Genomic DNA, 27,448 nt, shown 5'->3' on the forward strand with positions numbered 1-27,448 from the left:
TACGGCCAATAGCTTGGTGGGAAATGGTGGTGGTGGTGGAGGGGGGGTTAAAACCTTAAAACCTTTTAAAAGGTGGGCAGTTCCACCGCCGTGGTATCGTCTACAGCTTTCTCACTGGATTATTCCAAAATGACTGGAGAGGTGGCCAACATTTTTTTCATGAGGAGAATTCAGCTTAGATATGAACTAGAATTACGATGTACTTGAAACTCCTTTGCTGTAATAGAGTTGACGTACCATCTTGTATAATTATGCAGTTCCTTTTTCAAATTCTGCCTCCTCTGAATTCTGACATCTTGGGTTTGTCTTCTCAGGACTGCACACATACATGTAGTCAAACACATTCTCATAGTTTGTAGGGCAATGAAAGAATGAATTCTATTTGGCCCCCAGTATAGATTACGGTACTTCATATGAGCTTATTGCTGTGGCAAGTGAAAAAGAAAAGCGCTAGAAATACGGTGTGTAGGCCTACTGTAAATGTGTACTTGATTCTTGGAAGAGTGGGGCACTGTGGACCGCATCCCATTAGAAATTAACAAAGAGCGATGTTTAGAGAACATTGAAGGTGTAACATAAGACAAGTAACATTCTATGATGCATAAACCTAAACCAGTCCACGGGGTGGCACAGTCCACTTGAACACATGAGGAAGACGAGAGAAATGCTGCACCCATCCAATATGCCACGTTACACAGATTTGTGTGCGTGCGCCACAGTGAACATTTGTACCCTGGACTTCCATCCATATTATTTCTCATCCTCAATATTGGAGAGTTAGAACCACGGTGACTTGGGAAGCGTGACACGTACTGGACCTCTAGCTTGGACTTGCATGTAGGGTGTCCAATTCTGAGCATTTGTGATGTAATTAGGTCCTCAAGTGGCGCTGTTTAGCCTGTAAATTTATTGTGGTGGGACTATTTTTCAAAATGGCTTCTTTTCCACTTTATCGTTCTTTTTTGAAGGGGTCTGAACAAGGTGGAAATTTCTATTTAAAAAAAAACTAGTGGCCAATTTATAGCAGTCAACCCCTTTGCGTTCAAATTAATTGAGGAAAAATTGGTTTAGTTATGTTTTTAAAACCTGGTGTTTCTTAAACTTTTTAACTCGAGAACTGGCTGCAATGCAGAATTTTTTTGCGGACGCTGGTCTAATATATTTACGGTTATTTTTGCTTCTGCTAACTGAAGAATATCAGTCTAATGGCAAATTTCTCCTGAAAATGACTCCATATCGTCTGCTGTAAATGAACGAATCCCAAGGCAGCAAAATAAACTTTAGACTGGTGCACCTCTCGATTAAAGGACCACCCAGCCCCCCTCTCCTCCCAAAAAACCCTCAAAGAATTTCCAGTTTCACTGCACGTGAAGTACAGGCGTTTTCTACTGGGGTTGAAGAGCCATACACGGCAATCAATGCCATATACAAACCGGATGGAACAAAAACCAAGTCTTCGGGAGGATTGTATAAAGTACCACTGAGTTCCTATATAGCGCATAATTATTACGAAATGTCTTTATAGCACTGATCGATTAAGCAGGGAAGTCTTTAGTTTTATTTTGAGATTTTCAATTACTGTAAGGCATGGTTTATACCGTTTGGAAGACTGTTCCACAACTCCGGAGATGCATGCCCGCCGGCCATATGTCTTTGTGTGAACTGGATAATGAGTCAGCAGATCTGTAGAAGGTTACAGTGAACAAAGTTTCCCTGAGTGGATGATATTCCTTGATTAACTCCTGAAGGTAACTTGGTCCGGATCCATGCATGCATTTATTTGTTATCGTCAAAAGCTTGAATAATATCCGAGCATCCACATGCAACCAATGCAAACTCCGCAAAACTGGAGAGGTGGGCTCAGACAGGGGGCCGGTGGCTCTGAAATATCTTATCGTAACATGGCCTTTCAAAGGGAAGACACTATCGTGACGGTTTACATGATTTAGAGAGGAAATGGGAAATAAAATATTCCCGGCAAACCCCCTTTCGTTACTAAAATAAATTAATACATAAAACTCCTCGTTCAAGGGCCGGGAGAGGGAATCTGCCAATGCGTATTGTTAGTATCTACAACAATCAGCACAGAACCCGGGAACAATGTGTATGCGTGTAATGGTTGAACATTTCAAGTGAATCAAGTAGTTAAAATTTTACTATTTTATGCTACATTTTTGAACCCCTACAGATATATTTTGCTGTTTGTGTATGTCGATCTACAAAATAATGTATAGAGTGTCCCAGTTGTTTATTTTCACAGTTTTTGGTCTTCACTTACACGTCCATATGCTACGACCTGTTTTTGCCGTTGCATTCGGAAAGATTCATTACAAATTCAAGAAAAAGATATTATGTTCTCTTAGACTGTAGACAATCATGTAGGATTTTGGTCCAAACTGTTGTCACTAGTTAAAAGGTAAATACGATAGGGTTCACTGAGTAACTTAATTTTTTGGCAAAAGAGCCCGAAAGTAAAAGGTCACGCATGCGCAGCGAGCTTCCAGAACCCTCTCGTATAGAAATTTTACATTTGGGCCGTCTATCACGTTCGATAATTTTGGAAGAATAATTCTTAACTGAAACCACCCCATGAAACACCCATGTTGGAATTTTACCTTTGTCATCCTCAAGTAACATTTAGGAAAAGTTACATGGAGATGGGTAAAAGACGAATGTTCTTTATTTAACGACCTCTCACGTCCGGCGGTATCGTACCCAGGTCTCCATGTTCATGCACGTTTGTTTTCACTGCCCGTGCTTATATACGTGAAAACGAGATTGTACAACGTTGCAAAGATTTACCTACTTGCAGTCGATGAGTTCCAGATTCCGTTGAGTTGTTGACATCGCACAGTTGTTGTCAGCAAAGGTTAAATAAAAGATTAGAATCTTTCATAATTGAAGTAGAATATTGCTTTAAGTTTATTTCTTATTAATTATAAGACTGTGTAACATATTTTGATCTGTTTTTACTTCGGCTTTTACCGACGGACTAGTATAAAATGTCAAACCGTAAATGTCCATCTGCGTACGAGACTGCCTTGTTGCACTGCTCTTCATGTATTTTAGATTTTTCGGAAGTGATGGGTCAATTTATGGCAGGATATTCCTCTTTAGGTTTTAAATTGATATACTAGCAAATATTTTCCAAAGCCCCTTTTCTGAGTTGGACTTTTTAAAGAAGTAACTGGACGAAAAAATAGTACAAATTCTAAAATCTTTGGGCGTTATTTTTCCTATCCAAGGGTTCCGGAAGTGCGTCATCAGGGGCCAACCTTCAGGCTCTTTTGAACTAGTGCAGGCTTGAATTTGTTTTCCTGGCTCAGGGTAAACCCTGACGTTAAAGGTGACCAAAGCAGGTTGTTAGGCATGTATAGAGGTAAGATCAGGTGGGAGGTGATTGCATTTGGCAGTAAATGTTTCCAATTAAGAAATAAGCAACACAGACTCAGCAACTGAGGCTAGTCGCTCTTCGCAGGGAATTTTAATGGTGTAAATTAAAAAAAAATCATAACCAGACTTTTTCCTAATTTTCACTTCCTTAAGTGAATGTAGGGCAGTTAAGCATATAATTCATTATATAACCTGTAATTACAATGTATTTTAAAATAGATGATATAAAAAGAAATAAAATAATCGGCATTGCTGAAGATTTAATTGCTGTCCCACCTCTACTTCTTAAAATCAGATTTTTTTCCTTGCGCAAAACTCCCCAACAGTTGAACGGATGGGCAAATATTCAAAGTTTTATTTTTCACCTATTTTTCTTTCCAAAATTCTGTTATGCATAACATATACTGCAGTCCTTCAATTGAATGCTTGAGCCTAGCTGGAGTTTGCGCTCGTCGCCCCGAACAAGGCACTGGGAAAGTCTGATGACTATGCATTGTGATTGGCAACTATGCACGACTCCCAACCGCGAGGTTATCACTTTCTGTTAATGAAGGTTATTTGAAATTTTTGGTTAGCCAATGGCAATGCTTTGATGAGCGACATGTCAGCTTGTATCGTGAAAACATGGCCTTGGTACAACCACGGTAATTTATCTTCTTACTAAGTATCACTGGTCAGGTGTCTTTTGGCGATACATTTCAAATCATTGGTTTTCTTGATCAATTTTGAATGAACTAATAAAGTGTAGTGAGAATATTAAAGTTACAGCAATGAGGAAGAAAAAGGAATTATATCGAATTGATGACAGTCATATTGAGCGAGCTCGCGCACTTGGCAGAAATTTACCCGCAATTCTCTGCGCGTCATTAGCTGTGACTGCGTGTGACGTATTTCCTTCACTAAAATATGTGCAATGCCATCAAACCTTCCCATCGCCCTGTTCGGGCGCTGGACGACAAGCGAAGTTGGATTATTATGTCAACATGTTGTTACGACATGATCGGCGCGCGCACCGTGCATAGTACCACGGTAATGCTTGCCAGCAAGAGTGTTAATTTGGTGTTATTGGGCTTCATAAGCAGTGAAGTGTGTGTACTGCAGAAATACGAAGTACACAAGATCGAGTTGGTCAGTAGCACAGGGTAAGTTTACTTTGAATTCTGTTTTACATTAATTAAATCGTAAGATTTCAAAAAAAAAAATCCAATTCAATTAAGGCGTGGTCTTAGCAAGACAAGGGCAACTGTCGCATAATGGCACAAAATTTGCTTGAAATTGAGAACGAAAGTCGATTCTGGTGACTGCGTGGCTGCCAAACATTGAACATCACAGAATATCGGATAAAGGGTTTGCATTACTGCTGCCTCCACGCCAGTTCTTTTGTTGCACGGGGTGTGCATAAGGAAGTTTCCCTGTGGAACAAAGAAACTGCCCTGCAAGATCGCAGCCACGCAAAGCCTCTCTTGAATAGAAATCAGTCATTAAAAGAAACAGTAGGCATATATACCAGCAAGATGAGTTTGTATTACAACAGATATGAATGTTATTATCTTGCTGCCTGGGACCTTTATTTTGACAGAAATCTTTCCTATCATTTTGGTTCTATTTGCAAAATGTGCTGTCCCCGTCGAATCCCCGCCACTCCTATTAAGCTAATCCTATAAGATCTTGTTCATTCCCTGTGACAGCTAGCGTTATTGGGTGCTATTCCGAGAAAATCATGAAACATCTATTAGTAATCTACTCGGCGGTCGTAATGATCTTCGCACACCTGTCAACTGCAGACGGGAGGAAAATTTTAATAATGGACTCGTTCATTGGTGGAAGCCATTACCTGTATCTGAGTCGTTTAGGTAAGAGTTCAGAAATTCTTCATGGTATTCTCCTTAGTTTAGAAACAGCAGGAGTATAACTTGCGCGCAAATAAGCAAGAACACACTCCTGATCAAGCGGTGATGAGTCCATGACGTGGTTCGTGCAAGGCGGAAGATAGGTCAATACACTACCAGACAAAAGACACATGCAAACGCTGCCCAAGGGAAAAATTGCTCGACGTGAGCAGGCACTCGAGAGTAAAAGTGTGACTATGGCGCTGTAGAAAAATGCACAAGCCCCAAATCACAGTAGGCCTACATGGCATCAGTGTAATTTTAGAATTTCACAGTATTAACAGTAACATTACTCTCATCATAGGCTGCATCCGAATCTGTGGTCTAGAGCTAGGTCTAGGTCTTCACTCCATTGAAAGTATGTGGAGACGCGCAGACAATACGTGTCACCTAGCCGTAGCTCTGGAAGCCAGCTTCGGACACGGCCACAGTATCAAATATTCCAGCCATCTTGAAGCGTGTTTTCATTACACAGCTCTCTGGGATTGCCACAAATTCCTAAGAGAAAGTGGTTTTATTGTCAGTGTTGAGAGGAGACTAGTCTTCACGCATCGTGAAAGCTTCCCCTATCGCCCCCTTTGGAAAAACGTATCCTGAACAGCTGCGACTATGGAGTTTTCCCAGCGTGTTGGGTAAAAAATTACATCTGGGCGCTTCTATCCGCATAATATGCTGATTTATTTTGTGTATGTGCGTAAAAAGCCTGATAGGGCCTATAGGCCTAAATAAAGATTCTGATGATATTAATGATGACTGTTTCGCCTAGGTAAGGAGCTTGCTGAGAAAGGCCATAACATCTCGATGCTGGTAGGCGATTGTATGTGGAATAGAATATACAATGGCAAGAGGCCGGAAGCAATCTTAAATGTTCAACGCATTCCATGCGCGATTTCCGCCGAAGAATCAGATAGGTTGTTCCATTACTTCGCCCGTAAGACCCTCACAGGAGAGATGTCGTCCTTCTTATGGGGTGCTAAGCTTTGGTTAGGCCTTCTAGATGACCCAGAAATAAATATCATGTCAAATATGAGTCAGACTATGATCACAGCCTTCCTCTCTCCCGAGTATCTGATTCCGTCGTTGAAAGCAGCCAAGTACGACCTCGTAGTATGCGACCTGGTGTCACCCATTTGCTCGATCATGGCACACGATGTTCTTGATGTACCGTACGTGAACATTGCCGCCGGTGGGCCCCTGGGTACGCTTTACACCCGTTGGTCTAACACCCCTTCCCCGCTAAGTTACGTCCCGGAATACCTCACGCACTTCTCGGACTCGATGACCTACCTGCAACGCGTAAAGAACGTCATAATGCACGCGCTGTCTGTTATCGTGTACGACATTGGCAGGCATTATTGGACAGATGCCCAGAGGAAGGAGATGGGATATCGAAAAGAGACTTCGATGCTTGGAATTTGGCGGAACTCGGCCCTCTTCATCATGAACTGGGATTTCATTCTAGAATACCCTCGTCCCACGCAGCCCAACGTGATTTTTGCAGGTGGTGTGACTGTGAGATCCGCCAAACCGTTAACTCCGGTAAGTTGCATATATTTTGATAGATAAGTAATGAAAATGGAAAAGCAATTTGTGTTCGGCTATTTAAAGCACACGTAATTCAAACCAGGAACAATCCCAAGTCAAACGCTAAATGGCGACCTGCGCCAAGAAATTTTCATTTACATGCCCAACTGCTCTGGCCTTGAAAGAGAAGAAAAGGGAAAAAGCCATAGAGAAAATAACTATACCGTATTTATTATCTTTCCAACACCATTCCTTGGCAAGGATTTCGAAGAGTTTGTACAAGGTTCGGGAGACGACGGTGTTGTTGTGTTCTCCGTCAGCACCTTGACGAACTTCATGGACGACAAAATGGCGGACATGATCGCCACTGCCCTGGCCAGGGTGCCGCTGCGTGTCATCTGGAAGTTCGTTGGGCAGCGGAGACCGTCAACTCTGGGCAACAACACGCTGTTGGCTGGCTGGCTGCCTCAGGGAGATTTACTAGGTAAAGTGCAATGCATATCCAACCGTTAAATGGGTTCGGGTTGGTTGGGATTAAGGTGGGCCTGCAAGGCTAGATCGACCCTATCCAGTTTACTGTTCTTCCCATATTTGGGGGTCGTTTGCACCCAACTCCGGGGGGAAGAGGTTGCCCTTCAGATCTCTGACACTAGAGCAGCACAATATAGACAGTAGCACCAACTGCAGACTTTGAAACCAAAATGGCTGTTCAATGTGCAGTACAGCTATCGTGTGCACTTTTTTTAAACACGTTCACCGACGCATAGTCTTCCATTTTGGCTCCAACCCTCTCTCTACAATAAGTTCAGCTCAGACAAGGAGAATTGTTATTGGAAAATGGATGCATCCATGGTTAACACATCCACCTGATTCCATCCGAATATACTGAAATTAAGCTCATCGTTTGTCACTCAGTAGATGATAGCCCCTTTTCTCTGTGACCAATTAAATTACTATAGCAGACCAGCCCTAGGTCAGTGGGACGGTAGGAGGAAGGAGGAAGGGTCCCCTAATTAAAGTGGACGAGCACTCTCAATATGCCCAAGAAACAGATACAAGCCTACTCAAATGACATGAATCTCTTTTAACCACGATTTATTCTCAAATAGAAGTAAGTGCACAAATAGCAGGATGGCACGGCAAGAGATGATATAATGCAATAGACCTACACTGTACAATTAACAGTCGTCTTTGAGAAATGATCATACAAAATATACCTACAACAATTTCTGAAGGAGATACTCTTCTCCGTGAGTTACATTAGGAGCATGGCCGGAGCCACGCTCTCTACAAAATCGCAGGAAACTATAGAGAGAATTTGGTGCGGCAGAAAGGGACCACGTTACGTAGACGGAAAGCGCCAAAAGTAAACATCATGTTACCTCTGTAACTTAAATATGTAAAAGAAGTATTGAAAGGATGATGGCGCCCTTACGCAGGCACTGTTCCCAACATTAGTAAAACCAAAAAGAACTCCTTTTGAGTAACGTTGGTTCACTTTTGCCCGTTATGTGTTAACTGCAACTGAACCCAATCAACCTACTTGGAACCATTTCGACTGCCACTGCGATTGCTCTGGGCTCACTTGGAACTAAAGCACGGACTTGGTTATGCCATTCGAAACTGCAACGCTGAGTCTTGGAAAATAAAAATTACTCGAAAAAAAGGAGCAGTTAAACAGCGACGACGGTTGGAACGGCTCGATTTACGACATGAACCAAAATAATTTCAGCCGTTCGTGCAGAAAAATGCATTTCGTGAATGAAGTCTCCCATTTTTGCTCGGCAAATCGGAATATTTTGAGTGATGGCGTTCCAATTCCATGTTTAAATAGGGATGCACCATCGCCGTCAAAACATGATCATTACGACTGCAAGACTCTAGTGTACCATAAATGCTGCCATCGGCATCGACGTGTCAATAAAGTCATCTCCACTCCCTGTATACAAAAATTGTTCGTAAGATGACCATTCATTAAAAAGCCTTCCCTTTTTTCCCAAACAAGGGCATAACAAAACCAAGTTGTTCATTTATCATGGAGGAATCAACGGCGCCTTCGAGGCCATCTACCACGGCGTACCAGTGGTGGGGATACCATTATTTGCGGATCAGGTCGACAACCTCCTGCGTCTGTGGAGCCTCGGTATGGCAGAGTACGTGAAAGGCGGAATACGTGAGGTCAACAGTGATACGCTGTACCAGCTCATCATGAAAGTGGTATCTAATCCGAGGTAATTAATACATGCAGTTAACTTCAGATGCTATAGACAAATGAGACGCCATTCCGAGGGGCACAATTCACTCACGCAGCTGTCTCAACTGGAGCACGCACGCACACTTCGGCAATTGGCTATCCGATTCGTAAGTGTGACGTCACTTCAGTTTAAACCACGCCCATTGCACATGCAGAGCACATAGGGTTACATGCATTGATCGCCGTTTACATGGAACCATGGAAGTGGAAGTTAACGAGCAACTTCAGCGATTGCCCAAATGGGAGCCTGCAAATCATGACGCGTCCGCTTTTGTAACGAAGTCACTTAAGAACCAGGTAGAGTACGAAGTGTGACGTCATTTGGAACCAGGTTAAGGGAGCCTTTACACAATTTTTACGTACGTTTTTGGATGCGTTACGTACATGATGCGTTCATGTGTTTCACTTTCACAGACACAAAAATTGACTCTATTAACATAACACATGTGTACGTTGCGTTTAGCCGTCAAAATCGCTCCAGGAGCGATTTTGACTGACACGCAAGGCTTGGCACAAGTGTTGGCGCAAGTATACATGAAAAGGCGCCTAATTAATGCGCTGGTTCTCGCGTTAGACGTACACATAGGTGTGCTAGACGTAATCCCTTGGGCACTCTATATGGTTGATTTCTCTGCAGGACTACTAGGAAGGGCGCAGATATTATGAACTGCCTTGTCGCCAACCAATTATAAGGTGCACTCATGGTCGACAGATGTCAACCACAATGTGCATATATTCACATCGCTTGTCCACAAGAACAAAATGCACCTATAGCAATGACAGATGATAAATGCTTTAGAGCAAGTTGCGTGTTCGTGCTTATTGCTTTTTCACTGTCACCGCAGCTTACATTTCAACGGTTAAAGAACTTCCACGTCGACAGCTTATGATTCATTTGAGAACCTTTGAAGAAACCAAACTTTAGCCAAACAAACCATTTTTGATGTGTTTTTCTGTCCTGCTTAGGTTTTTGCGGACATTCACATGACAGAGGAATTAATTACTTTTGCAATATGCAGAAAGAGTCAAATTTCATTTTAAAAATACAAGTTGGCCCGTTTCAAACCAAACTGCAAACCGTGCTCTGAAATTTTGATCTTTTAAACAGCTACAAACGTCACGCAGTGGCAGCATCAGAGAGGTACAGGGCCCAGCCGCAAAAGCCATTGGAAAAAGCCACTTTCTGGATCAACCACGTTCTCAACCACGGCGCCGAGCACCTACGGACGAAGGGCAGAGAGCTGTCATGGATTCAGTATCACATGCTGGATGTAGCGGGTGTGTTAGCCATTCCATTCGTGCTCTTCATCTGGGGCGTACGTTTCTGTTTATCAGCATTGTGTTGCCGTGCTAAATCAGCAGGACAGCAGTATAATACACGCAAATGATGCCATAAGCATTTCCACCGAATAAACGCCACAAAACTTGATGTCAATCAGCACATGTTGTAATTACGAAGCACCGTTCACTGCTGTTTCACGCAGACTCCGTTTCCTGTATTTCTGCTTAGTGAAGAGTGAGATGACCGTGTATGATTGGTTCCTTATTCCCTTGCACGTTGTTGTTTAGTTTGCAAAACACACTTTGTCGTTAGTTGAAAAGAATTTTTTATTTGAACTCTACACGAAGGCCGCCCTTCCTTACAAAGAACAACTTTGAAAAAGACTTCTTTGATTTTTATCTTGCCATTGCGCCGTGTTTTCAAAGTCGTTCTATATTTATTACTTTCGTCCTACGCATATCAGTTTCATCCAATATATATTACTTTCGTTCGATATATATCTATTTGCTAATACAGTCATAAAGGGCGCCTTATACAATATGCATCCATTGATTGGGACATTTTGCATGTATCCAGTCCACTGAGGGCACCGTCTTACAAAACTGTTACAGTTTCACTTATCAGGCCATGTCGTATGACGTATGTATGCAAAACAGGCCCGTGGAAACCACTGGGTTAGAGACTAACCATAGCCAATTGATTTTGTCGCGGCCTTATACTCTATTGGCCACTTGAGTTTGTAGAGATTCTGTACCAGGTGTATCTAAAACTAAGGTGAGATTCCTTCCTGCCAACTGTGCATACTGGTCCAATCAATGCTTTGCGTTAGTCCTTCCAAAATGTGCAACTGGTGAAACAGACAGCATGCATGGCTGCTTTGTGAGGAAACAATTACAGTTCAAAAAAGTAAGGGGCCATATTTTAAATGTTACCGGTTCACTGTCGCTTGGGATGAAGCCGTCAATGTCTCCTTCCTTGGAGTTGTAATAGACGGCATTCCGCTTGTCCTTCTTGACAAATTCCTTGAAGGAAAACTGATTGTTTGGGTCCTCGTCTTTATCGTCCCCTTGATCTGCAGAGGATAAGACACAAGATGGATGCATGTCACTAAAACAACGTTGCCAACATTTAAGAACAAAAAAATTGACAGGACCCTGAAAATTTTGTTTTAGCAATTTAAGCCCAAACGTTTAGGCTCAGTAACTTCACTTTGTCAATGTCTGACTGGTAGTGAAACGGTTTGATAGTGGGAGGGGAAGCCTGAGCAGGGGTGAATCCCAGATTTTTTGGTTGAGAGGTCAATTTTTTTGTACGGCCAATAGCTTGGTGGAAAATGGTGGTGGTGGTGGAGGGGGGGGTTAAAACCTTAAAACCTTTTAAAAGGTGGGCAGTTCCACCGCCGTGGTATCGTCTACAGCTTTCTCACTGGATTATTCCAAAATGACTGGAGAGGTGGCCAACATTTTTTTCATGAGGAGAATTCAGCTTAGATATGAGCTAGAATTACGATGTACTTGAAACTCCTTTGCTGTAATAGAGTTGACGTACCATCTTGTATAATTATGCAGTTCCTTTTTCAAATTCTGCCTCCTCTGAATTCTGACATCTTGGGTTTGTCTTCTCAGGACTTCACACATACATGTAGTCAAACACATTCTCATAGTTTGTAGGGCAATGAAAGAATGAATTCTATTTGGCCCCCAGTATAGATTACGGTACTTCATATGAGCTTATTGCTGTGGCAAGTGAAAAAGAAAAGCGCTAGAAATACGGTGTGTAGACCTACTGTAAATGTGTACTTGATTCTTGGAAGAGTGGGGCACTGTGGACCGCATCCCATTAGAAATTGACAAAGAGCGATGTTTAGAGAACATTGAAGGTGTAACATAAGACAAGTAACATTCTATGACGCATAAACCTAAACCAGTCCACGGGGTGGCACAGTCCACTTGAACACATGAGGAAGACGAGAGAAATGCTGCACCCATCCAATATGCCACGTTACACAGATTTGTGTGCGTGCGCCACAGTGAACATTTGTACCCTGGGCTTCCATCCATATTATTTCTCATCCTCAATATTGGAGAGTTAGAACCACGGTGACTTGGGAAGCGTGACACGTACTGGACCTCTAGCTTGGACTTGCATGTAGGGTGTTCAATTCTGAGCATTTGTGATGTAATTAGGTCCTCAAGTGGCGCTGTTTAGCCTGTAAATTTATTGTGGTGGGACTATTTTTCAAAATGGCTTCTTTTCCACTTTATCGTTCTTTTTTGAAGGGGTCTGAACAAGGTGGAAATTTCTATTGAAAAAAAACTAGTGGCCAATTTATAGCAGTCAACCCCTTTGCGTTCAAATTAATTGAGGAAAAATTGGTTTAGTTATATTTCTAAAACCTGGTGTTTCTTAAACTTTTTAACTCGAGAACTGGCTGCAATGCAGAATTTTTTTTGCGGACGCTGGTCTAATATATTTACGGTTATTTTTGCTTCTGCTACCTGAAGAATATCAGTCTAATGGCAAATTTCTCCTGAAAATGACTCCATATCGTCTGCTGTAAATGAACGAATCCCAAGGCAGCAAAAGAAACTTTAGACTGGTGCACCTCTCGATTAAAGGACCACCCAGCCCCCCTCTCCTCCCAAAAAACCCTCAAAGAATTTCCAGTTTCACTGCACGTGAAGTACAGGCGTTTTCTACTGGGGTTGAAGAGCCATACACGGCAATCAATGCCATATACAAACCGGATGGAACAAAAACCAAGTCTTCGGGAGGATTGTATAAAGTACCACTGAGTTCCTATATAGCGCATAATTATTACGAAATGTCTTTATAGCACTGATCGATTAAGCAGGGAAGTCTTTAGTTTTATTTTGAGATTTTCAATTACTGTAAGGCATGGTTTATACCGTTTGGAAGACTGTTCCACAACTCCGGAGATGCATGCCCGCCGGCCATATGTCTTTGTGTGAACTGGATAATGAGTCAGCAGATCTGTAGAAGGTCACAGTGAACAAAGTTTCCCAAAGTGAATGATATTCCTTGATTAACTCCTGAAGGTAACTTGGTCCGGATCCATGCATGCATTTATTTGTTATCGTCAAAAGCTTGAATAATATCCGAGCATCCACATGCAACCAATGCAAACTCCGCAAAACTGGAGAGGTGGGCTCAGACAGGGGGCCGGTGGCTCTGAAATATCTTATCGTAACATGGCCTTTCAAAGGGAAGACGCTATCGTGACGGTTTACATGATTTAGAGAGGAAATGGGAAATAAAACATTCCCTGCAAACCCCCTTTCGTTACTAAAATAAATTAATACATAAAACTCCTCGTTCAAGGGCCGGGAGAGGGAATCTGCCAATGCGTAATGTTAGTATCTACAACAATCAGCACAGAACCCGGGAACCAAACTGTTGTCACTAGTTAAAAAGTAAATACGATGGGGTTCACTGAGTAAGTTAATTTTTGGCAATAGAGCCTGAAAGTAAAAGGTCACGCATGCGCAGCGAGCTTCCAGAACCCTCTCGTATAGGGATTTTACATTTGGGCCGTCTATCATGTTCGATAATTTTGGAAGAATAATTCTTAACTGAAACAACCCCATGAAACACCCATGTTGGAATTTTACCTTTGTCATCCTCAAGTAACATTTAGGAAAAGTTTCATGGAGATGGGTAAAAAACGAATTTTCTTTATTTAACGACCTCTCACGTCCGGCGGTATCGTACCCAGGTCTCCATGTTCATGCACGTTTGTTTTCACTGCCCGTGCTTATCCACGTGAAAACGAGATTGTACAACGTTGCAAAGATTTACCTACTTGCAGTCGATGAGTTCCAGATTCCGTTGAGTTGTTGACATCGCACAGTTGTTGTCAGCAAAGGTTAAATAAAAGATTAGAATCTTTCATAATTGAAGTAGAATATTGCTTTAAGTTTATTTCTTATTAATTATAAGACTGTGTAACATATTTTGATCTGTTTTTACTTCGGCTTTTACCGACGGACTAGTATAAAATTTCAAACCGTGAATGTCCATCTGCGTACGAGACTGCCTTGTTGCACTGCTCTTCATGTATTTTAGATTTTCGGAACTGATGGGTCAATTTATGGCAGGATATTCCTCTTTAGGTTTCAAATTGATATACTAGCAAATATTTTCCAAAGCCCCTTTTCTCAGTTGGACTTTTTAAAGAAGTAACGGGACGAAAAAATATTACAAATTCTAAAATCTTTGGGCGTTTTTTTCCTATCCAAGGGTTCCGGAAGCGCGTCATCAGGGGTCAACTTTCAGACTCTGTTAAACTAGTGCAGGTTTGAATTTGTTTTCCTGGCTCAAGGTAAACCCTGACGTTAAAGGTGACCAAAGCAGGTTGTTAGGCATGTATAGAGGTAAGATCAGATGGGAGGTGATTGCATTTGGCAGTAAATGTTTTCAATTAAGAAATAAGCAACACAGACTCAGCAACTGAGGCTAGGCGCTCTTCGCAGGGAATTTTAATGGTGTAAATTAAAAAAAAAATCATAACCAGACTTTTTCCTAATTTTCACTTCCTTAAGTGAATATAGGGCAGTTAGGCATATAATTCATTATATAACCTGTAATTACAATGTATTTTAAAATAGATGATATAAAAAGAAATAAAATAATCGGCATTGATGAAGATTTAATTGCTGTCCCACCTCTACTTCTTAAAATCAGATTTTTTTCGTTGCGCAAAACTCCCCAACAGTTGAACGGATGGGCAAATATTCAAAGTTTTATTTTTCACCTATTTTTCTTCCCAAAATTCTGTTAAGCATAACATATACTGCAGTCCTTCAATTGAATGCTTGAGCCTAGCTGGAGTTTGCGCTCGTCGCCCAGCGCCCGAACAAGGCACTGGGAAAGTCTGATGACTATGCATTGTGATTGGCAACTATGCACAACTCCCAACCGCGAGGTTATCACTTTCCGTGAATGAAGGTTATTTGAAATTTTTGGTTAGCCAATGGCAATGCTTTGATGAGCGACATGTCAGCTTGTATCGTGAAAACATGGCCTTGGTACAACCACGGTAATTTATCTTCTTACTAAGTATCACTGGTCAGGTGTCTTTTGGCGATACATTTCAAATCATTGGTTTTCTTGATCAATTTTGAATGAACTAATAAAGTGTAGTGAGAATATTAAAGTTACAGCAATGAGGAAGAAAAAGGAATTATATCAAATTGATGACAGTCATATTGAGCGAGCTCGCGCACTTGGCAGAAATTTACCCGCAATTCTCTGCGCGTCATTAGCTGTGACTGCGTGTGACGTATTTCCTTCACTAAAATATGTGCAATGCCATCAAACCTTCCCATCGCCCTGTTCGGGCGCTGGACGACAAGCGAAGTTGGATTATTATGTCAACATGTTGTTACGACATGATCGGCGCGCGCACCGTGCATAGTACCACGGTAATGCTTGCCAGCAAGAGTGTTAATTTGGTGTTATTGGGCTTCATAAGCAGTGAAGTGTGTGTACTGCAGAAATACGAAGTACACAAGATCGAGTTGGTCAGTAGCACAGGGTAAGTTTACTTTGAATTCTGTTTTACATTAATTAAATCGTAAGATTTCAAAAAAAAAAAAAATCCAATTCAATTAAGGCGTGGTCTTAGCAAGACAAGGGCAACTGTCGCATAATGGCACAAAATTTGCTTGAAATTGAGAACGAAAGTCGATTCTGGTGACTGCGTGGCTGCCAAACATTGAACATCACAGAATATCGGATAAAGGGTTTGCATTACTGCTGCCTCCACGCCAGTTCTTTTGTTGCACGGGGTGTGCATAAGGAAGTTTCCCTGTGGAACAAAGAAACTGCCCTGCAAGATCGCAGCCACGCAAAGCCTCTCTTGAATAGAAATCAGTCATTAAAAGAAACAGTAGGCATATATACCAGCAAGATGAGTTTGTATTACAACAGATATGAATGTTATTATCTTGCTGCCTGGGACTTTTATTTTGACAGAAATCTTTCCTATCATTTTGGTTCCATTTGCAAAATGTGCTGTCCCCGTCGAATCCCCGCCACTCCTATTAAAGAGTTCAGCTAATCCTATAAGATCTTGTTCATTCCCTGTGACAGCTAGCGTTATTGGGTGCTATTCCGAGAAAATCATGAAACATCTATTAGTAATCTACTCGGCGGTCGTAATGATCTTCGCACACCTGTCAACTGCAGACGGGAGGAAAATTTTAATAATGGACTCGTTCATTGGTGGAAGCCATTACCTGTATCTGAGTCGTTTAGGTAAGAGTTCAGAAATTCTTCATGGTATTCTCCTTAGTTTAGAAACAGCAGGAGTATAACTTGCGCGCAAATAAGCAAGAACACACTCCTGATCAAGCGGTGATGAGTCCATGACGTGGTTCATGCAAGGCGGAAGATAGGTCAATACACTACCAGACAAAAGACACATGCAAACGCTGCCCAAGGGAATAATTGCTCGACGTGAGCAGGCACTCGAGAGTAAAAGTGTTACCATGGCGCTGTAGAAAAATGCACAAGCCCCAAATCACAGTAGGCCTACATGGCATCAGTGTAATTTTAGAATTTCACAGTATTAACAGTAACATTACTCTCATCATAGGCTGCATCCGAATCTGTGGTCTAGAGCTAGGTCTAGGTCTTCACTCCATTGAAAGTATGTGGAGACGCGCAGACAATAGACCTAGCCGTAGCTCTGGAAGCCAGCTTCGGACACGGCCACAGTATCAAATATTCCAGCCATCTTGAAGCGTGTTTTCATTACACAGCTCTCTGGGATTGCCACAAATTCCTATGAGAAAGTGGTTTTATTGTCAGTGTTGAGAGGAGACTAGTCTTCACGCATCGTGAAAGCTTCCCCTATCGCCCCCTTTGGAAAAACGTATCCTGAACAGCTGCGACTATGGAGTTTTCCCAGCGTGTTGGGTAAAAAATTACATCTGGGCGCTTCTATCCGCATAATATGCTGATTTATTTTGTGTATGTGCGTAAAAAGCCTGATAGGGCCTATAGGCCTAAATAAAGATTCTGATGATATTAATGATGACTGTTTCGCCTAGGTAAGGAGCTTGCTGAGAAAGGCCATAACATCTCGATGCTGGTAGGCGATTGTATGTGGAATAGAATATACAATGGCAAGAGGCCGGAAGCAATCTTAAATGTTCAACGCATTCCATGCGCGATTTCCGCCGAAGAATCAGATAGGTTGTTCCATTACTTCGCCCGTAAGACCCTCACAGGAGAGATGTCGTCCTTCTTATGGGGTGCTAAGCTTTGGTTAGGCCTTCTAGATGACCCAGAAATAAATATCATGTCAAATATGAGTCAGACTATGATCACAGCCTTCCTCTCTCCCGAGTATCTGATTCCGTCGTTGAAAGCAGCCAAGTACGACCTCGTAGTATGCGACCTGGTGTCACCCATTTGCTCGATCATGGCACACGATGTTCTTGATGTACCGTACGTGAACATTGCCGCCGGTGGGCCCCTGGGTACGCTTTACACCCGTTGGTCTAACACCCCTTCCCCGCTAAGTTACGTCCCGGAATACCTCACGCACTTCTCGGACTCGATGACCTACCTGCAACGCGTAAAGAACGTCATAATGCACGCGCTGTCTGTTATCGTGTACGACATTGGCAGGCATTATTGGACAGATGCCCAGAGGAAGGAGATGGGATATCGAAAAGAGACTTCGATGCTTGGAATTTGGCGGAACTCGGCCCTCTTCATCATGAACTGGGATTTCATTCTAGAATACCCTCGTCCCACGCAGCCCAACGTGATTTTTGCAGGTGGTGTGACTGTGAGATCCGCCAAACCGTTAACTCCGGTAAGTCGCATATATTTTGATAAATAAGTAATGAAAATGGAAAAGCAATTTGTGTTCGGCTATTTAAAGCACACGTAATTCAATCCAGGAACAATCCCAAGTCAAACGCTAAATGGCGACCTGCGCCAAGAAATTTTCATTTACATGCCCAACTGCTTTGGCCTTGAAAGAGAAGAAAAGGGAAAAAGCCAGAGAGAAAATAACTGTACCGTATTTATTATCTTTCCAACACCATTCCTTGGCAAGGATTTCGAAGAGTTTGTACAAGGTTCGGGAGACGACGGTGTTGTTGTGTTCTCCGTCAGCACCTTGACGAACTTCATGGACGACAAAATGGCGGACATGATCGCCACTGCCCTGGCCAGGGTGCCGCTGCGTGTCATCTGGAAGTTCGTTGGGCAGCGGAGACCGTCAACTCTGGGCAACAACACGCTGTTGGCTGGCTGGCTGCCTCAGGGAGATTTACTAGGTAAAGTGCAATGCATATCCAACCGTTAAATGGGTTCGGGTTGGTTGGGATTAAGGTGGGCCTGCAAGGCTAGATCGACCCTATCCAGTTTACTGTTCTTCCCATATTTGGGGGTCGTTTGCACCCAACTCCGGGGGGAAGAGGTTGCCCTTCAGATCTCTGACACTAGAGCAGCACAATATAGACAGTAGCACCAACTGCAGACTTTGAAACCAAAATGGCTGTTCAATGTGCAGTACAGCTATCGTGTGCACTTTTTTTAAACACGTTCACCGACGCATAGTCTTCCATTTTGGTTCCAACTCTCTCTCTACAATAAGTTCGGCTCAGACAAGGAGAATTGTTATTGGAAAATGGATGCATCCATGGTTAACACATCCACCTGATTCCATCCGAATATACTGAAATTAAGCTCATCGTTTGTCACTCAGTAGATGATAACCCCTTTTCTCTGTGACCAATTAAATTACTATAGCAGACCAGCCCTAGGTCAGTAGGACGGTAGGAGGAAGGAGGAAGGGTCCCCTAATTAAAGTGGACGAGCACTCTCAATATGCCCAAGAAACAGATACAAGCCTACTCAAATGACATGAATCTCTTTTAACCACGATTTATTCTCAAATAGAAGTAAGTGCACAAATAGCAGGATGGCACGGCAAGAGATGATATAATGCAATAGACCTACACTGTACAATTAACAGTCGTCTTTGAGAAATGATCATACAAAATATACCTACAACAATTTCTGAAGGAGATACTCTTCTCCGTGAGTTACATTAGGAGCATGGCCGGAGCCACGCTCTCTACAAAATCGCAGGAAACTATAGAGAGAATTTGGTGCGGCAGAAAGGGACCACGTTACGTAGACGGAAAGCGCCAAAAGTAAACATCATGTTACCTCTGTAACTTAAATATGTAAAAGAAGTATTGAAAGGATGATGGCGCCCTTACGCAGGCACTGTTCCCAACATTAGTAAAACCAAAAAGAACTCCTTTTGAGTAACGTTGGTTCACTTTTGCCCGTTATGTGTTAACTGCAACTGAACCAAATCAACCTACTTGGAACCATTTCGACTGCCACTGCGATTGCTCTGGGCTCACTTGGAACTAAAGCACGGACTTGGTTATGCCATTCGAAACTGCAACGCTGAGTCTTGGAAAATAAAAATTACTCGAAAAAAGGAGCAGTTAAACAGCGACGACGGTTGGAACGGCTTGGACATGGACCAAAATAATTTCAGCCGTTCGTGCAGAAAAATGCATTTCGTGAATGAAGTCTCCCAATTTTTCCTCGGCAAATCGGAATATTTTGAGTGATGGCGTTCCAATTCCATGTTTAAATAGGGATGCACCATCGCCGTCAAAACATGATCATTACGACTGCAAGACTCTAGTGTACCATAAATGCTGCCATCGGCATCGACGTGTCAATAAAGTCATCTCCACTCCCTGTATACCAAAATTGTTCGTAAGACGATCATTCATTAAAAAGCCTTCCCTTTTTTCCCAAACAAGGGCATAACAAAACCAAGTTGTTCATTTATCATGGAGGAATCAACGGCGCCTTCGAGGCCATCTACCACGGCGTACCAGTGGTGGGGATACCATTATTTGCGGATCAGGTCGACAACCTCCTGCGTCTGTGGAGCCTCGGTATGGCAGAGTACGTGAAAGGCGGAATACGTGAGGTCAACAGTGATACGCTGTACCAGCTCATCATGAAAGTGGTATCTAATCCGAGGTAATTAATACATGTAGTCAACTTCAGATGCTATAGACAAATGATACGCCATTCCGAGGGGCACTATTCACTCACGCAGCTGTCTCAACTTGAGCACACACGCACACTTCGGCAATTGGCTATCCGGTTCGTAAGTGTGACGTCACTTCAGTTTAAACCACGCCCATTGCACATGCAGAGCACATAGGGTTACATGCATTGATCGCCGTTTACATGGAACCATGGAAGTGGAAGTTAACGAGCAACTTCAGCGATTGCCAAAATGGGATCCTGCAAATCATGATGCGTCCGCTTTTGTAACGAAGTCACTTAAGAACCCAGTAGAGTACGAAGTGTGACGTCATTTGGAACCAGGTTAAGGGAGCCTTTACACAATTATTACGTACGTTTTTGGATGCGTTACGTACATGATGCGTTCATGTGTTTCACTTTCACAGACACAAAAATTGACTCCATTAACATAACACATGTGTACGTTGCGTTTAGCCGTCAAAATCGCTCCAGGAGCGATTTTTACTGACACGCAAGGCTTGGCTCAAGTGTTGGCGCAAGTATATATGAGAAGGCGCCTAATTAATGCGCTGGTTCTCGCGTTACACGTACACATAGGTGTGCTAGACGTAATCCCTTGGGCACTCTATATGGTTGATTTCTCTGCAGGACCACTAGGAAGGGCGCAGATATTATGAACTGCCTTGTCACCAACCAATTATAAGGTGCACTCATAGTCGACAGATGTCAACCACAATGTGCATATATTCACATCGATTGTCCACAAGAACAAAATGCACCTATAGCAATGACAGATGATAAATGCTTTAGAGCAAGTTGCGTGTTCGTGCTTATTGCTTTTTCACTGTCACCGCAGCTTACATTTCAACGGTTAAAGAACTTTCACGTCGACAGCTTATGAATCATTTGAGAACCTTTGAAGAAACCAAACTTTGCCCAAACAAACCATTTTTGACGTGTTTTTCTGTCCTGCTTAGGTTTTTGCGGACATTCACATGACAGAGGAATTAATTACTTTTGCAATATGCAGAAAGAGTCAAATTTCATTTTAAAAATACAAGTTGGCCCGTTTCAAACCAAACTGCAAACCGTGCTCTGAAATTTTGATCTTTTAAACAGCTACAAACGTCACGCAGGGGCAGCATCACAGAGGTACAGGGCCCAGCCGCAAAAGCCATTGGAAAAAGCCACTTTCTGGATCAACCACGTTCTCAACCACGGCGCCGAGCACCTACGGACAAAGAGCAGAGAGCTGTCATGGATTCAGTATCACATGCTGGATGTAGCGGGTGTGTTAGCCATTCCATTCGTGCTCTTCATCTGTGGCGTACGTTTCTGTTTATCAGCATTGTGTTGCCGTGCTAAATCAGCAGGAGAGCAGTATAATACACGCAAATGATGCCATAAGCATTTCCACCGAATAAACGCCACAAAACTTGATGTCAATCAGCACATGTTGTAATTACGAAGCACCGTTCACTGCTGTTTCACGCAGACTCCGTTTCCTGTATTTCTGCTTAGTGAAGAGTGAGATGACCGTGTATGATTGGTTCCTTATTCCCTTACACGTTGTTGTTTAGTTTGCAAAACACACTTTGTCGTTAGTTGAAAAGAATTTTTTATTTGAACTCTACACGAAGGCCGCCCTTCCTTACAAAGAACAACTTTGAAAAAGACTTCTTTGATTTTTATCTTGCCATTGCGCCGTGTTTTCAAAGTCGTTCTATATTTATTACTTTCGTCCTACGCATATCAGTTTCATCCAATATATATTACTTTCGTTCGATATATATCTATTTGCTAATACAGTCATAAAGGGCGCCTTATACAATATGCATCCATTGATTGGGACATTTTGCATGTATCCAGTCCACTGAGGGCACCGTCTTACAAAACTGTTACAGTTTCACTTATCAGGCCATGTCTGACGTATGTATGCAAAACAGGCCCGTGGAAACCACTGGGTTAGAGACTAACCATAGCCAATTGATTTTGTCGCGGCCTTATACTCTATTGGCCACTTGAGTTTGTAGAGATTCTGTACCAGGTGTATCTAAAACTAAGGTTAGATTCTTTCCTGCTGACTGTGCATACTGGTCCAATCAATTCTTTGCGTTAGTCCTTCCAAAATGTGCAACTGGTGAAACAGACAGCATGCATGGCTGCTTTGTGAGGAAACAATTACAGTTCAAAAAAGTAAGGGGCCATATTTTAAATGTTACTGGTTCACTGTCGCTTGGGATGAAGCCGTCAATGTCTCCTTCCTTGGAGTTGTAATAGACGGCCTTCCGCTTGTCCTTCTTGACAAATTCCTTGAAGGAAAACGGATTGTTGAGGTCCTCGTCTTTATCGTCCCCTTGATCTGCAGAGGATAAGACACAAGATGGATGCATGTCACTAACAACGTTGCCAACATTTAAGAACAAAAAAATTGACAGGACCCTGAAAATTTTGTTTTAGCAATTTAGGCCCAAACGTTTAGGCTCAGTAACTTCACTTTGACAATGTCTGACTGGTAGTGAAACGGTTTCAAAGTGGGAGGGGAAGCCTGAGCAGGGGTGAATCCCAGATTTTTTGGTTGAGAGGTCAATTTTTTTGTACGGCCAATAGCTTGGTGGAAAATGGTGGTGGTGGTGGAGGGGGGGGGTTAAAACCTTAAAACCTTTTAAAAGGTGGGCAGTTCCACCGCCGTGGTATCGTCTACAGCTTTCTCACTGGATTATTCCAAAATGACTGGAGAGGTGGCCAACATTTTTTTCATGAGGAGAATTCAGCTTAGATATGAGCTAGAATTACGATGTACTTGAAACTCCTTTGCTGTAATAGAGTTGACGTACCATCTTGTATAATTATGCAGTTCCTTTTTCAAATTCTGCCTCCTCTGAATTCTGACATCTTGGGTTTGTCTTCTCAGGACTTCACACATACATGTAGTCAAACACATTCTCATAGTTTGTAGGGCAATGAAAGAATGAATTCTATTTGGCCCCCAGTATAGATTACGGTACTTCATATGAGCTTATTGCTGTGGCAAGTGAAAAAGAAAAGCGCTAGAAATACGGTGTGTAGGCCTACTGTAAATGTGTACTTGATTCTTGGAAGAGTGGGGCACTGTGGACCGCATCCCATTAGAAATTGACAAAGAGCGATGTTTAGAGAACATTGAAGGTGTAACATAAGACAAGTAACAATCTATGATGCATAAACCTAAACCAGTCCACGGGGTGGCACAGTCCACTTGAACACATGAGGAAGACGAGAGAAATGCTGCACCCATCCAATATGCCACGTTACACAGATTTGTGTGCGTGCGCCACAGTGAACATTTGTACCCTGGACTTCCATCCATATTATTTCTCATCCTCAATATTGGAGAGTTAGAACCACGGTGACTTGGGAAGCGTGACACGTACTGGACCTCTAGCTTGGACTTGCATGTAGGGTGTCCAATTCTGAGCATTTGTGATGTAATTAGGTCCTCAAGTGGCGCTGTTTAGCCTGTAAATTTATTGTCGTGGGACTATTTTTCAAAATGGCTTCTTTTCCACTTTATCGTTCTTTTTTGAAGGGGTCTGAACAAGGTGGAAATTTCTATTTAAAAAAAACTAGTGGCCAATTTATAGCAGTCAACCCCTTTGCGTTCAAATTAATTGAGGAAAAATTGGTTTAGTTATGTTTTTAAAACCTGGTGTTTCTTAAACTTTTTAACTCGAGAACTGGCTGCAATGCAGAATTTTTTTTGCGGACGCTGGTCTAATATATTTACGGTTATTTTTGCTTCTGCTAACTGAAGAATATCAGTCTAATGGCAAATTTCTCCTGAAAATGACTCCATATCGTCTGCTGTAAATGAACGAATCCCAAGGCAGCAAAAGAAACTTTAGACTGGTGCACCTCTCGATTAAAGGACCACCCAGCCCCCCTCTCCTCCCAAAAAACCCTCAAAGAATTTCCAGTTTCACTGCACGTGAAGTACAGGCGTTTTCTACTGGGGTTGAAGAGCCATACACGGCAATCAATGCCATATACAAACCGGATGGAACAAAAACCAAGTCTTCGGGAGGATTGTATAAAGTACCACTGAGTTCCTATATAGCGCATAATTATTACGAAATGTCTTTATAGCACTGATCGATTAAGCAGGGAAGTCTTTAGTTTTATTTTGAGATTTTCAATTACTGTAAGGCATGGTTTATACCGTTTGGAAGACTGTTCCACAACTCCGGAGATGCATGCCCGCCGGCCATATGTCTTTGTGTGAACTGGATAATGAGTCAGCAGATCTGTAGAAGGTCACAGTGAACAAAGTTTCCCTGAGTGGATGATATTCCTTGATTAACTCCTGAAGGTAACTTGGTCCGGATCCATGCATGCATTTATTTGTTATCGTCAAAAGCTTGAATAATATCCGAGCATCCACATGCAACCAATGCAAACTCCGCAAAACTGGAGAGGTGGGCTCAGACAGGGGGCCGGTGGCTCTGAAATATCTTATCGTAACATGGCCTTTCAAAGGGAAGACACTATCGTGACGGTTTACATGATTTAGAGAGGAAATGGGAAATAAAACATTCCCTGCAAACCCCCTTTCGTTACTAAAATAAATTAATACATAAAACTCCTCGTTCAAGGGCCGGGAGAGGGAATCTGCCAATGCGTATTGTTAGTATCTACAACAATCAGCACAGAACCCGGGAACAATGTGTATGCGTGTAATGGTTGAACATTTCAAGTGAATCAAGTAGTTAAAATTTTACTATTTTATGCTACATTTTTGAACCCCTACAGATATATTTTGCTGTTTGTGTATGTCGATCTACAAAATAATGTATAGAGTGTCCCAGTTGTTTATTTTCACAGTTTTTGGTCTTCACTTACACGTCCATATGCTACGACCTGTTTTTGCCGTTGCATTCGGAAAGATTCATTACAAATTCAAGAAAAAGATATTATGTTCTCTTAGACTGTAGACAATCATGTAGGATTTTGGTCCAAACTGTTGTCACTAGTTAAAAGGTAAATACGATAGGGTTCACTGAGTAACTTAATTTTTTGGCAAAAGAGCCCGAAAGTAAAAGGTCACGCATGCGCAGCGAGCTTCCAGAACCCTCTCGTATAGAAATTTTACATTTGGGCCGTCTATCACGTTCGATAATTTTGGAAGAATAATTCTTAACTGAAACCACCCCATGAAACACCCATGTTGGAATTTTACCTTCGTCATCCTCAAGTAACATTTAGGAAAAGTTACATGGAGATGGGTAAAAGACGAATGTTCTTTATTTAACGACCTCTCACGTCCGGCGGTATCGTACCCAGGTCTCCATGTTCATGCACGTTTGTTTTCACTGCCCGTGCTTATATACGTGAAAACGAGATTGTACAACGTTGCAAAGATTTACCTACTTGCAGTCGATGAGTTCCAGATTCCGTTGAGTTGTTGACATCGCACAGTTGTTGTCAGCAAAGGTTAAATAAAAGATTAGAATCTTTCATAATTGAAGTAGAATATTGCTTTAAGTTTATTTCTTATTAATTATAAGACTGTGTAACATATTTTGATCTGTTTTTACTTCGGCTTTTACCGACGGACTAGTATAAAATGTCAAACCGTAAATGTCCATCTGCGTACAAGACTGCCTTGTTGCACTGCTCTTCATGTATTTTAGATTTTCGGAACTGATGGGTCAATTTATGGCAGGATATTCCTCTTTAGGTTTTAAATTGATATACTAGCAAATATTTTCCAAAGCCCCTTTTCTGAGTTGGACTTTTTAAAGAAGTAACTGGACGAAAAAATAGTACAAATTCTAAAATCTTTGGGCGTTATTTTTCCTATCCAAGGGTTCCGGAAGTGCGTCATCAGGGGCCAACCTTCAGGCTCTTTTGAACTAGTGCAGGCTTGAATTTGTTTTCCTGGCTCAGGGTAAACCCTGACGTTAAAGGTGACCAAAGCAGGCTGTTAGGCATGTATAGAGGTAAGATCAGGTGGGAGGTGATTGCATTTGGCAGTAAATGTTTCCAATTAAGAAATAAGCAACACAGACTCAGCAACTGAGGCTAGTCGCTCTTCGCAGGGAATTTTAATGGTGTAAATTAAAAAAAAATCATAACCAGACTTTTTCCTAATTTTCACTTCCTTAAGTGAATGTAGGGCAGTTAAGCATATAATTCATTATATAACCTGTAATTACAATGTATTTTAAAATAGATGATATAAAAAGAAATAAAATAATCGGCATTGCTGAAGATTTAATTGCTGTCCCACCTCTACTTCTTAAAATCAGATTTTTTTCCTTGCGCAAAACTCCCCAACAGTTGAACGGATGGGCAAATATTCAAAGTTTTATTTTTCACCTATTTTTCTTCCCAAAAGTCTGTTATGCATAACATATACTGCAGTCCTTCAATTGAATGCTTGAGCCTAGCTGGAGTTTGCGCTCGTCGCCCAGCGCCCGAACAAGGCGCTGGGAAAGTCTGATGACTATGCATTGTGATTGGCAACTATGCACGACTCCCAACCGCGAGGTTATCACTTTCTGTTAATGAAGGTTATTTGAAATTTTTGGTTAGCCAATGGCAATGCTTTGACGAGCGACATGTCAGCTTGTATCGTGAAAACATGGCCTTGGTACAACCACAGTAATTTATCTTCTTACTAAGTATCACTGGTCAGGTGTCTTTTGGCGATACATTTCAAATCATTGGTTTTCTTGATCAATTTTGAATGAACTAATAAAGTGTAGTGAGAATATTAAAGTTACAGTAATGAGGAAGAAAAAGGAATTATATCGAATTGATGACAGTCATATTGAGCGAGCTCGCGCGCTTGGCAGAAATTTACCCGCAATTCTCAGCGCGTCATTAGCTGTGACTGCGTGTGACGTATTTCCTTCACTAAAATATGTGCAAGGCCATCAAACCTTCCCATCGCCCTGTTCGGGCGCTGGACGACGAGCGAAGTTGGATTATTATGTCAACATGTTGTTACGACACGATCGGCGCGCGCACCGTGCATAGTACCACGGTATTGCT

The 27,448-nt window shown here is 42.1% G+C and overlaps 2 protein-coding genes across 3 annotated transcripts; both read left to right on the forward strand.

The window, feature by feature from the left end:
* Positions 1-4,427: 4,427 nt before the first annotated feature.
* LOC147798862 (UDP-glucuronosyltransferase 2C1-like) lies at positions 4,428-14,938 on the forward strand. The gene is made up of 6 exons (XM_087138507.1): positions 4,428-4,535; positions 5,082-5,246; positions 6,049-6,821; positions 7,068-7,290; positions 8,812-9,037; positions 10,169-14,938. The coding sequence occupies exons 2-6, from the start codon at positions 5,114-5,116 to the stop codon at positions 10,446-10,448; spliced, it is 1,635 nt and encodes a 544-aa protein (XP_086994633.1). The 5' UTR covers positions 4,428-4,535; positions 5,082-5,113; the 3' UTR covers positions 10,449-14,938.
* An 853-nt stretch (positions 14,939-15,791) lies between these two features.
* LOC147798863 (UDP-glucuronosyltransferase 2C1-like) lies at positions 15,792-22,742 on the forward strand. 2 transcript variants are annotated; one of them, XM_087137523.1, is made up of 6 exons: positions 15,792-15,899; positions 16,457-16,621; positions 17,419-18,191; positions 18,438-18,660; positions 20,176-20,401; positions 21,533-22,742. In XM_087137523.1, the coding sequence occupies exons 2-6, from the start codon at positions 16,489-16,491 to the stop codon at positions 21,810-21,812; spliced, it is 1,635 nt and encodes a 544-aa protein (XP_086993649.1). In that variant the 5' UTR covers positions 15,792-15,899; positions 16,457-16,488; the 3' UTR covers positions 21,813-22,742. The 2 variants fall into 2 exon arrangements, with proteins under 2 accessions (XP_086993649.1, XP_086993648.1); XM_087137522.1 differs by lacking the exon at positions 15,792-15,899 and having other exon boundaries at positions 16,137-16,621.
* Positions 22,743-27,448: the final 4,706 nt, after the last annotated feature.

This window comes from Acanthaster planci, linkage group LG06 (assembly GCF_054643075.1).
Source record: "Acanthaster planci isolate LZ-2023a linkage group LG06, COTS_SCS, whole genome shotgun sequence".
Taxonomy (NCBI): Eukaryota; Metazoa; Echinodermata; class Asteroidea; order Valvatida; family Acanthasteridae; genus Acanthaster; species Acanthaster planci.